Source organism: Stegostoma tigrinum, chromosome 26 (assembly GCF_030684315.1).
Source record: "Stegostoma tigrinum isolate sSteTig4 chromosome 26, sSteTig4.hap1, whole genome shotgun sequence".
NCBI lineage: Eukaryota > Metazoa > Chordata > Chondrichthyes > Orectolobiformes > Stegostomatidae > Stegostoma > Stegostoma tigrinum.
This window is the reverse complement of record NC_081379.1, coordinates 18,071,013-18,084,429: the sequence shown is the minus strand read 5'-3', so window position 1 is coordinate 18,084,429 and position 13,417 is coordinate 18,071,013. Positions and strand designations below refer to the sequence as shown.

Below are 13,417 nucleotides of genomic sequence, written 5' to 3'. Positions count from 1 at the left end.
ACTTTTGGGAGGACAACATGAAACAGGCAGATATGCTCGAACAGGTTGATGTCAGGAAGGAGGATGTGCAAGACATTTTGAAAATCATGAGGATAGACAAGTCCCCTGGGCCAGACAGGATATACCCTGATAAGGCACATATACTATCTCCACTACACAAGCACCAGACAATAATCATCACCCCTTGACATTCAACAGCATTACCATCACTGAATAACTCACTATCAATATCATAAGGGTTACAACTGACTAGAAACTAGACTGGATCTATGGCTATTATACGACAGCCCAGACACTCGGAATTCTGCAATAATTAATTCATCTCCTGTCTCTTTACTGCCTGTTTTTCTATCAAAAGGTATAAGTCAAGTGTTTAATAGGATACTTTCAAATTGTCTGAACGGATACAGCTCCAACAATACTTAAGAAGGTGCACACATTCCAGGAAAAATATACTTTATACTTCTCCAACATCTAGTCTCTTCACCACTGACACACAGTGGTAGCAGTGTTCATCATACTGTATTGTGCAACTACAGTAATTCCCAAGGCTCCTTCAAATAGCGCCTTCCAACCCCACAGCCTCTCTCAACCATAAAGACAAGGGTAGCAAAAGCTTGAGAACATCAGCAACTGCAACTTACCCTCCAAGCTACATACAATCCTGACTTTGAAATGTGTCATCATTCCCTCACTGTTGCTGGGTCAAAGTTTTGAAACTTCCATCTAAACAAAACTCTGGGGGACAATGTGCCTACACCCCAAAAGCCGCAGCCACCCGTTCTAGGGCAATTATGCCCGGGCAATAAATGCTGGGACCAGCTAACAAAGCTCATGTCCCATGAATGTATGATAAAAATAAAGCAGTTATTGCACTACAAATTTGCACAAAAGTAAGTTTTCACACAGCCCTTCCAGTACAATTTCAACAATGTCTTGGCACTGGAGTAAAAGCAATGCCACATTTCAAATTTTGATCAGGTTCCACCTTGTAATAGCACACTCTCCGACTGTATCAGGTTTTCATATTCATGGTTGTGAGGTGGGCATTGTTGGCAAAGTTGGCATATAATGCCAAACTTGTTAAAACTGAGATACTTGATAGGCCACTTCAGAGCGTATGAAGCCAAACTTGAAAGCAAAACATTGCAGAGGTAATGAAAAAGAGGGGGAATCTTCTAAGTGAACCAGTTGGCTAACAATTCAAATGCTTCACTGTCACTTTGATATCCAGATTAATTTGAACGGAACTCAAATTCTCGATCTATTGTCATCTGAAGGGATTATACAAAATCAGCGTTTGCACTCTTAATCAAATGTTGCAAACAAAAACTTCCATTGCCTGATGGGGTTTTTGGAATAAGACACAACAAGGCATTTCGTACAGAAAGGGCCAACTTCAAAATCAGCATCCTGTGGTCTCTTTGAATAAGATTGCCAACTTAGTGTTAAAAGACCTAAAATTCCATGTGGCATTTGCAATGGATTTGTACCAAGTAGCTGGGATTTAGAGAGCCAAACGTCTGCAGAGCTGAATCTGCCAAATGTGCTGGGGTGGTGCTCAAGTGAATGTCTCATATAATACCAAGTACAGTGCTGGGATATTTGGAAATTAATGGTGCAACCTTTGAAAAGCAAAGCCTGGATGAAATTGCTACAAGTAGATAAGGAGGTAACTGACTAATAGTTAATTTGCAAGTAGGTGCACTAGATTACTCAAGTGATTTTAACTCACTTTTCAAAAATGTCTCCCAGTGGATAATTTGGTATAGTGACCTATGAAAAGAGCAAAGACATGGCTAAGCAGAAACAAGGAGCATCAAACAAGTTTAGTGACATGAAACAAGAATGAAGTGCTTTAATTGATGACAAAAGGTATACTGTAAAACAAACAACAAAATTCAACAGTCGATATATTTCTGAAGAAGGGTCACTGAACAAAGTATGCTTTCTCTGCACACATGTTGCCAGACCTGCTAGGTTTCTCCAGAAATTACTGTTTTTACTTCAATGGTCAATTGTGCTTCAATGCACTGGCTTCAGAGATATTGGGAACTGCAGATGCTGGAGAATCCAAGATAACAAAGTGTGACGCTGGATGAACACAGCAGGCCAAGCAACCTTCGGGTGGCATTATTTCCATATTAAGTAGACGTTCACCTGCACATCTGCCAATGTAGTATACCGTATCCATTGTGCCCGGTGTGGCTTTCTCTATATTGGGGAAACCAAGCGGAGGCTTGGGGACTGCTTTACAGAACACCTCCGCTCGGTTCGCAATAAACAGCTGCACCTCCCAGTCGCGAACCATTTCAACTCCCCCTCCCATTCCTTAGACGACATGTATCTTCCTGGGCCTCCTGCAGTGCCACAATGATGCCACCCAAAGGTTGCAGGAACAGCAACTCGTATTCCGCTTGGGAACCCTGCAGCCCAATGGTATCAATGTGGACTTCACAAGCCTTAAAATCTCCCCCTCCCCCACTGCATCCCCAAACCAGCCCAGCTCGTCCCCGGCTCCCTAACCTGTTCTTCCTCTCACCTATCCCCTCCTCCCACCTCAAGCCACATCTCCATTTCCCACCTACTAACTTCATCCCGCCTCCTGGACCTCTCCATCCTCCCTGGACTGACCTATCACCTCCCAACCTATACTCTGCTCTCCACCTATCTTCTCCTCGATCCAGCTTCGGTCCGCTTCCCCCCTCTCTCCCTATTTATTTCAGAACCCTCTTCCCATCCCCCTCTCTGATGAAGGGTCTAGGCCCGAAACGTCAGCTTTTGTGCTCCTGAGATGTTGCTTGGCCTGCTGTGTTCATCCAGCTCCACACCTTGTTATCAGCAGGTTATGCCACAAGGATTTCATCAGGAGAAGGACTTCATTAGTTTACCTTCCCAATGCCTTTCTTGTCAATCCAGAGGTTTGTATTCCACCCAAATCTGGCATTCAAGGAGGATAAGCTTGTCTACCTTTGGGACAAGGGACAGCAATGAATCAAGGCTGGAATGGAATTCGTCTTTGATTCATCCATTGCTTCTACAGTTGAGGCATATGTGCTGATGACTACAGTGTACTGTTTCTGGGGAAGGGTGAGTTGAAGGGCCATCATGCCTTCTCTTACCCACAGGGAGACTCAATGAGGTGATCAACTACCTTGTTTCTTTTATGGTAAAACTAATCCCATGGAGTCAACATTCTTCCTTGATGTCCTTCTCCAGAAGAACCATGAATTATGGCTTATCCAGAGATATCCACATTCCGAACAGCAATCTGGGAAGACCTTGCTTTTGGGTTTACCTTCCGTCCACTACAAATCACTAAGGAGGTTGACATAAATGTCATAACAAAAAAGTTTCCAGTGATTGCAGTGCAACATTCAGGAAGTTTACTGCTGAGGTTGTTCTCCCATTTCAGGACCAACATTTCATTTTGGGGGTGAACAGGAAGATGTGTGAGCATGAGATCTTTCAACGTGAAGTGGCTGTGTCCTAACTGCTATATTCAAAGGTCTCAGCAATGAAGGCAAGCATGCTGGACATCTTCTTAATCACAGTAGCTCGCGTTTATCCAAACAAAACTCCATCTGCCACTCCTCACCCCATTGACTCTCTTTGTAATCACAGATAAACTTCTTCACTGTCCACTATGTAGAATCATAGAATGCCTGCAGTGTGGAAACAGGCCCTTTGGCCCAACTAGTCGACAGTGACCCTCAGAGCATCCTACTCAGACCCATCGCCCTACAACCCATCGAATCTACATATCCCTGAGCACTATGGGCAATTTAGCATGGCCAATCCACCTAGCCTGCACATCTTTGGACTGCGGGAGGAAACCAGAGCACCCGGAGGAAACCCACGCAGATGCGGATAGAATGAGCAAACTCCATGCAGTCGCCCGAAGGTGGAATCGAATCCGGGTCCCTGGTGCTGAGAGGCAGCAGTGCTCACCACTGAGCCACCATGCCGTCCATTAATTTTTTTGTGTCATCTGCAAACTTACTAACCACACCTCCTGTATTCTCATTCAAATCATTTATATAAATGACAAATCAATCCCTTAAAAGGCAACCGTCTTCCTATACCCTCCGTCTCTTACTATAAAGCCAATTTTGTATCCAATGGGAAAGCTCACCCTGAATCCTACGTGAGCTAACTTTACTATAAATTAGTCTCCCATGTGGAATCTTGTGAAAGGATTTATTGAAGTCCAAGTTAACAATGTTTACCATACTAATCTCAACAATTTTTGGTTACTTCCTCAGGAAAAACTAATGCAAAATATTCATTTAATATCTCTCCCAACTCCTGAACTTCAACAGAAAGAAGACCTCCTTGACCTTTAAGATATTCTACTTTCTCTCTAGATGCTCTTTTGCTCTTAAAGTACCTGTAGAATATCTTTGTATTATGCTTAACCTTATCCGCAAGACTATCTCACATTCCTTCTTTGCCTTCCTGATTTCCTTCTTAACAATGCCCCATACTCTTTGTACTCAAGAAATTCATTTGATCTGAGTCAATGGTGCTTTCTTATTCTTGACCAGAACCTCAAGATCTTTATTTATTCATTGCTCCCTAATCTAACCTTTCTGACAGGAACATTACGCCTCTGCAGTCTCATTATCACACTTTTGAAAACTTCCCATTTGTCAGTTGTCCCTTTACCAGCGAACAGTTTAGTCCAATCAAATTGTGAAAGTTCTGATCTCATACCATCAAAATTAGCCTTACTCCAATTAAGAACCTGAATTTCTGTGGAAGGCTTACTGTTTTCCATAAGTATTTCAAAACTAATAGAATTATGATCACTGGTCCCAAAGTGTTCCCCTACTTACACATCAGTCACTTGCCCTACCTTATTTCCCAAGAGAAGGCCAAGTGTTGCTCCTTCTCTCATAGGAACTTCTATATATTGATAAAGAAAATTTTCTTGAACACACTTAAATTCCTCACCATCTAAACCATTAACATTATGGCAGTTCCAGTCAATGTTTGGAAAATTAAAATCCCTTTCTTATTTCTAATTTCAAACCACATATTTTCACTGGGCAATCCCTTAGAAATGTCAACTTTAAATCCAGTAATTTTTTGCTTAATCAAAAACGCCACTCCCCCTCTTCTCTTGCCTCCTTTTCTACTGTTCCTATTTCTACTATTGCATTTTCCTACTACTACCCACAATTTTCCCACTACCTCTGCACTGCTTTCATCTTCACCATTAGACTTACTCATTTACACCCTATTTCACCAGAGAGACATATAAATAAGACCTCATGGCAACATTGTCACTCCAGAAGTTGGCCCTGTTTGGCTATGTCATTGTTGGAGCAAGGGACTGCAAGAATGTTCACATCACCCAAGGCATGACAGGAGCTAATGACTGCTGCATCAACCATTGCCCAAACTGGTCTACTACTTCCATCGTGATAATGATAACTGCAGATGCTGGAGAATCCAAGATAACAAAGTGTGAAGCTGGATGAACACAAAGCTCTCTGAAGAAGGATCTAGGCCCAAAATATCAGCTTTTGTGCGCCTGAGATGCTGCTTGGCCTGCTGTGTTCATCCAGCTTCATACTTTATAGTCTTGTATCATTGTTGTTTCTCTAAACTCAGGAAAACATGACAGCCACTTCATCAACATGTATAAATAAGGCACACTGACAGATAAGGCACAGGTCCCTCGTGGCTATTTGAAATGTCCCTGTTCCATAAAGTGGAGTGCAATTGTCACAGAGCACTTTGATCAGTGTATTGTGACCACAAGATCCTTAGGCAGTCCTCAGCACACTTGCACCATTGTCTTTTGGGGATTTTCAATGTTCTGATTCACATCCTCTTCCTATGGTTTTCTTGCAACCCCAGTCAGTTATAAATTAGAGGAAAACCAGCTGATGTTTATCCTGCTTAACTATGCTTCACTTTACTCCATGCTCTCTCGCATCCCTTACTCCATGAAAACTGCCTACAAAATTGTGGCCATAGGGAAGGCCATTCTTGCTCTTGATAGGCTTTTCCTTTATGCATGAGTAGGAGATGAAGGAGGTAAAATCGGAATCTCTCAGTGGTCTGAAACTTCCATAGGCTGTCAGAAACAAGTTTAAGACTGTCTAGGCTTGATGCCAAAAAAATGAATTGCTCCAAAAGGCTGTTCCCAACTGCAGTAATTCAAACTTTCAGCCGTCATCAGACTCAAAAACCCCTTACTTCAGCTAGTCTCAGCTGATCTTGAAAACATCTGTGCCTTATACTTCTCATTCTAACCCAGCCCATGAGCACTGCCAGCGTAAATATAGGACATTCTGGGCTGCTGCATCAGTGTCCTCATTTTAATACACATCGATTAAAAGCATGATGGCTCAAGAGCTGAAAATATACGTACTTTACGTTTCATGCATTAAACCAGCAGAAACGGTTTCAGCCCCATTTGAGTCTTCCGATTTAAGCAGTGTGGAATTTGGGTCAATTTGTGCTCAACTTAAGCACATATTTATGCCATGGGACATCTCCATGAAGTATTGGGTACAGTCTACACAAAAATCATTTCTTATTGGATCCTTACAGCCACCAAATAGAGATGCTTATCTCACCAGTAAGAATTAAATTTTAACGCAGATTGCAGAAGGGAGCAACGTAATCTAGATGGTAGAGGTTGGACAAAACAGTCATATCTTCTGCCTCAGGAGATCTATTCACATTATAAGGTTTGAATCTGGAGCTGTAGTGCATTGCAGCTTATCACTGCGGTAAAGCTGCAGTCACAGTTGGAATCTTGCTGTTTCTTAGCAGTAAAGCTGCGGACGGGTCAATCAAGAAGTGATGCCAGCATCACAAAGATCTGGAAGGAACACTGAAGTTAGTCTTAATCATTCACCAAGTATGTTTTAAACTTCTTGCTATTCATAGAAAGGCATGGGGACAGGCCCTGGTGAACTGAACAGGATGAACATACAAAAGCAAATATATGGTAAGAATGAGTGGTCTTTATTACCTTGTGCAGATCTATCACTGGACATTAGAGAACAGAACAACTTACAGGAAACATGTTTTGGTGCAAAGGGAATTTCAAGGAATTGGTTTGACTTTGGTTGAGTTTTGCAAATATAAAATGAGCCAGATTATAATAGTCTAGAATTACTGCAACTTAAGTTTTGAAACTATGTCCGTGGTCTGATGCAAAACAGTTTCTAGTGTGAAGTTTTACAGCAGAACTGATTCCCACATCTTACACAGATTGTTGGTAACTTATTTTCTTATTAGGACAGGAATGAGTGCCTAGACCTCCACAGTCTCCAGTGGGTAGGAACAGCAACCGCATTTATACTGAATCAGCGTCTGCACTGCTAAACTATGATCTGTGTTGTTCTCTGCTGTCCCAGCCCACCCTGCAGCATTCCAAAGCAACTGATACAGCACAATGTACAGCATATTCTGGACAAAACGTAGTCATTCATGCATTTGACAATGTTTGCATGGGCAACAAATGCATAATAGGCAACATAAAAAATGAGGCAGGTTACATGTATCTTCAGTCATTGCACATTCCCTCAACACAGTAATGTTTTAGGATAAAACCTGTTCCTATTGTGGGAGATTTATCAGTCCTACCTTCTCCCCAAGGAGTGGAATTTCCACAGGGGTCTTTACCTTGGATGCCAGTGGAAATCAGACAGAACTGTTGCCAATGCCATTTACATCAATTCTTCAAAGTTTCAGCCTGTCAATTAAGATAATGATCCAAAAAAAAACACCCTGTGCATAATCTATCCCCATGTGCCTTAATCAGGGCTTCCCAAAGTGAGAGACAAAGTTTGGGATCAGGCACCCCAACTTTTTTTTAGCCAAGGGCTTCAATGAGCAGTATTGAGACTGCCTTAAATTCTCAGACATTTTTAATGGTGGGTATGGCCTAAACTGGCTTAATAATTTTTGTTCTGAAAACCCAATGAGAAGATGGGTGTTTTTTAATTTAAAGACCTAGCTACAAGAAAGTTCCACCCCAAACCCGATCACAAAATCGCCATCAACCCCCGCCCATTCTCACTGTTCTTCTCCTCCTCCACTCCTGCTCTCCTAGCTGTCTACATCCTGGGTCCATGGCAACTTTCAAGCCACAAAATGGTCTCACATAGGAACCACTCTCCCTCTGCTTTCTAGAAATCAACTTCATTTTCCCTTAAATGGATTAATACAGTTATCCTTTGTGGTCTTTTCTAGTAACTTATCTCCTTTTAGAGTACAAACATTCTGCCAGTCTTCCCTTTAAGAATGCCTTCCGGATGCTTAACATAAAATAGGAGCCTGAATGATTGAGAAATTTAGAGTCCAATATCAGATCATATTCAGAACCTTGGACGACAAGTTTTTGTTTAATAGCACTGGTGAATTAATTGTTAACATTTATCACTTCATCAAGTGTTTAATTCCACTTCAAAAACAATTGGTGAAGACATTAAAACCATTACCAAATTTTGTAAAAGAAAACCAAAAGGGATATTTTTCCTGTTGTTTCTTTCTGATGGACTGTACTGGAAGTTACTTTTTATTATTTCCAGCAGTTGTGCTTTATTTCCTATTCTGAGGAACAAATATTCCAGCACAGACCCCACTCTGGTTAAATACAATAATGTAGTACCTAACACGATTTCACACATCCACATCTGGGGCTCATTGTTTTTTGGCAATCACTATGTAGTGTACTGAAGCTACATAATAATGCACTTTCAAAATTATCTCTCTCGACATGGTTTAAAAAATCTATTTTACAAAGTAATGTTTGAAAGATATTTTGACAGCAATATTCTTCAAACATGTTTTAATTAATGATTTTTTTTTCGAAATTAAGCATAATTAAAATCAAGTCAACATTTGGTGCAAAATGTCCATTGAGCTATTCATCACACAGGAAATGAATCACCAAATTAGTTGACCTCATTTCCTGTCTTTGACTATATAGTATAACATCATCTATTAAAATGTTATTGTCTGAGAGTAAATGGAAAATCATGTATCCAATTCCTTTCTAGCTGAAATTACATTACCTCTGGCCCATTTGTTGCACTACTTGATTTACATCTTTTTTTTCATTTAAACAAAGTAACCTCTCAATCACTTTCACCCCGTATTGAGGTCAATTGGACACGTAAATGTGAACTGAACATTAAATCATTAAAATCCTGTTACTGGAATAACTCCACAGGGGCTGACATCCCACCACCAAATCACTATTTACGCATGGAAAGTCCTTGACACTGATCCAAATATTCCACCTTTTGTGTTTAACGGTGCTTCATAATATCTCTCCTGATCGATTTGGCTGATTCCCAGACTACGGTTCCCCAATTCTAGAATGTCCAACCAGCAGAAATAGTTTATCTTTAGCTACCGTGTCTTTTCCTGTGAATGTCTTATAAAGACTTGATCAATCATTCCTCAGCCTTCTAAATTCTAGAGATAACAACCTAATTTGTTTATCTCTCCTCATTACTTAACCCCTGAAGTCAAGGTATGATTCTTGTCAACCTACGTTGTACACCCTCCGAGGCCAATACATCCCTCCTGAGGTGTGGGGCCTAGATCTGCTCACAGTACTCCACGTAGTATCAAACCACGGTTTTGCCTAACTAGAGCATACTGTCTACATCTTTTTACTCCAGTCCTCTCGACGTGAAGGCCAGCACTGGCTTTTTTTTATTATTTTCTGCACCTGTTCATGGCATTTTGATTATGTATACAGCTAATGCCCCAAATCTCTTGAGAAATTCACTGTATTTAAATTCATACCATCTAAAAAGTACCCTGATGCACCTTTTATCAATCCAAAATGGATAACCTCGTAGCAGCAAGGAAATCTTTTGGTGCAGTGGAAATATTTTAAGTCTCACAGAATCCATTCACCTGTGCTGATTTAAAGTCGGACCCAATATTTTATCATCTGATTGTTGAGTCATAAGGACTGATTTTTGCCAGGCCCTGAACAATGGCAAGTCAGTTGATAAAATGCGGTGAGTTTGGAAAAATGAGATTTGCAATGTTGAGACAAGAAGTCTGATTCTGCAACTAGGTTTTAAATGGTGAGATGGCAACTTGCAGTACAGCTCAGACAGAGCATGACTGACACTCCTGAAATGCTCTGTTCTGCACATCTGGAGCAGGCAAAGCAAAGATGCAATGGACTCAGATGAGTTGGGAGAGCTGCAGCAGTTTTCTGAGGTGCAAGATAAGGACATTGAGCAAGACAGCTTGATAAAGCAGACCCGGCTTAATTGATACTAAATTGGAATAGGTGTGAGCTGAGAACAATGATCATTCATGGATTGTAAACTTGTTGTTCAAAAGGCACACAATGCCCTTTTGTTTCCAGAAGCATTTAATTGTCTTTCCATTTCTGCTGTTATTGAATAAAAGTGAACATTTTCAACAACTTGCAAACTTTCCAATATGTGATGCTCATACATTGAGCAATGAGAAGATGTTATGCTACTCTGGGCTTTGGGGGAAAGAGTATACCCTATCCACAGGCAATGCTCTAAGAACACGTGCTGCTCGTTACAATGACGGTCAGTCAGACAGGTGATTTAATATGGCAATACATTTATCAATATGAGCTTGTATTTGCAATGACATGTCTCATGGCATCTATGAATCCTCAGAGGCATTTTTTTTGTTCCTCTCCTACTAGGTGCGCTAGAAAGATTAAAACTGGACTGGTTGTGCAAGTGTCAGAGATAATGTGAACTGCAGATGCTGGAGAATTCCAAGATAATAAAATGTGAGGCTGGATGAACACAGCAGGCCAAGCAGCATCTCAGGAGCACAAAAGCTGACGTTTCGGGCCTAGACCCTTCATCAGAGAGGGGGATGGGGAGAGGGAACTGGAATAAATAGGGAGAGAGGGGGAGGCGGACCGAAGATGGAGAGTAAAGAAGATAGGTGGAGAGAGTATAGGTGGGGAGGTAGGGAGGGGATAGGTCAGTCCAGGGAAGACGGACAGGTCAAGGAGGTGGGATGAGGTTAGTCGGTAGATGGGGGTGCAGCTTGGGGTGGGAGGAAGGGAGGGAGTGCAAGTGCTTGTGCAGGACCAGGCTTTAAATATGGTTTTGAAGCTGGATTTCCCTGAGTTTTCTAGCACTGGCAGAGGGCATGACAGCATAAACTAGAGACATGGTACATACACAAACAAGGTGAGCACGAGGGGAGAACATAAGATAACTCACTTGGGTTTACAGAGAGAAACCCTCCATGAAATTTAAATATAGCTGATTTTTTTTTGGTGAAATTCAACCCAAAGGGTCACTACAGTGCAGAAGGAAGCCATACGGCTCATCATGTCCATGTCACTTCTCTGTGACTAACCCATTATCTCATTTCCCCAACCTATTCCTGTGGCTCTGCAAGTTTACTTCCCTCAAGTGTCCATTGAATGTCCCTAATAAATAAAATGCCTCTGCTTCCACCAACCTTACAGGGCAATGAATTACAAGATGTTACAACTTACTGCATTAAAAAAACTTTATCCTCATATACTCTATGTGCCATTTTCCAAATCTTAAACATTTTGCTTTGTTTATCCTGCTCAAACCTGCTATCATCTTGTACACAACAATCAAGTCTTCCCTCAGTTTTTTTTAGCTTCTCCAATCTAATTTTGCGGCAAAAGTTCTCCATCACTGGAACAATGCTGAGAAATCTCCTCTGCACCCTTACTATAACCATCACATCCTTCCTATAAAGGGGTGAACAGAACTGGATACAACATTCCACTTGTGACTTAAGCAGAATTTGGCAAAGATTCAGCATAATCACTCTGCTTTTGCACTCAGTTTATGAAGTCCAACATTATGTTTTTTTCACTGTGACAAACAAATGTCTAAAAGAGATCTTGATGGCATAATCTTATAACAATCCAAGAGCTTTCCTTTAAACAACTGCCAACACTGCTGTAATGAGCCATTTGGAGCACTGCACATTCTAAACAGCACAAATAATGACCACAATAAGTTGGTTTGGTGTTGTTGTTTAAGGTCTATGTATTTACAGGACAGTAGAAGAGCACGGTGGCTCAGGTGGTTAGCATTGCTGCTTCCAGTGCTAGGGACCCGACTTCAATTCCACCCTCAGGTGACTGTCTGTGTGGGGTTTACGCATTCTCCCCGTGTCTGTGTGGGTTTCCTCTGGGTGCTCTGGTTTCCTCCCACACTCCAAAGATGTACAGGGTAGGTGGACTGGCCATGCCAAAGTGCCCATAGTGTTCAGGGATGTGTCGATTCGGTGGGTTATAGGGGGATGGGTCTGGGTGGGACACTCTGAGGGTCAATGCAGACTTGTTGGGCCAAAGGGTCTGTTTCGACACTGTGGGGATTCTATGATCTATGATCTATGATCTATGATCTATGAACTACAATGCTCTTTGTCAAATAATGTAATTGAACACTTTAATTGTCCAGTAGTGACAGATTCAAATGTACACGTCGAACCCTATTTGAGACAAAGCCACAGTGCCAAAATTTGGCATTACAACACACATATGGCCCAATCAGTGCTACATTACAGCGCAGATATCAGTATAATTATTAACTACACCAGGTGCAATGCTCAGGGTTACATTTCAATCTTGAGACATCAGTATGTATCCATACCTGCTCCTGGTGCGAGTAACCAGCTGTAGAGGTATCCAGCTGCTTGTGAATAGTACAGCACCAGACTACGTTGATTATTGATAGCCTCCAAAATCTGGTCAATAGTGACAGGGGTCAATGGATCGGATTCTTGCTGTCCAGTTTGCCTTTCTACTAAGAGATCAGCAAATGCCCTTGTTCTTCCCCTCTCTGCTACTGCCAATGCCTCATCGTGACGACCTAACAAGAAGATCAAAAAAGAGCAAAATATATGAGGAAGAAACTTGTAATTTAATTAAGAAAATTAGATACCTGATCCAATTTAAAAATAGTTGCTTGCAAATGACATAAGGGCATTATCCATATGCCATGCAAAATCTTTTGTTAAAATGTTTCACCATCCTGATACCCTCAACTCTATATATATATGATTATCTCCATAAATTTGTTCTCCGAAGTTGACAGAAATTCTTCACGCAAGGTAAATTTTTAATAAGACTAACTGAATTCTCTAGATCAGAAATCCTATATTTTTGAAGTATTACCTTCTTAACTCCTTAAAAGTTGTACCTGTTATGCTACAGGCCAGACCACCTCAAAATATTTTAATAAGGTAGCCTAGACCCTAATATTTTCTTATTTTAAAGTTGGGTGTTTCAGGTGTGATGCAACTGGTCAAAACACTTAGCTTTAAGCAAAACACAATTTATTTAAACACTGCAGTTAAAACACAAACAAAAGAATGTGGAATTTAGAATAACTTAACTATTGGAAAATTTAACCAAGTACTCAATTCA

At 41.1% G+C, this 13,417-nt stretch overlaps 1 protein-coding gene across 5 annotated transcripts in view; it reads right to left on the bottom strand.

The window, feature by feature from the left end:
- Positions 1-13,417, bottom strand: part of ttc28 (tetratricopeptide repeat domain 28) — a 705,429-nt gene that overhangs the window by 153,593 nt on the left and 538,419 nt on the right. For all 5 annotated transcript variants that reach the window (XM_048556329.2, XM_048556332.2, XM_048556331.2 and 2 more), the window contains one exon: positions 12,642-12,860. In XM_048556329.2, coding sequence (XP_048412286.1) covers positions 12,642-12,860 — 219 coding nt within the window. The remainder of the gene's footprint in view (positions 1-12,641; positions 12,861-13,417) is intronic.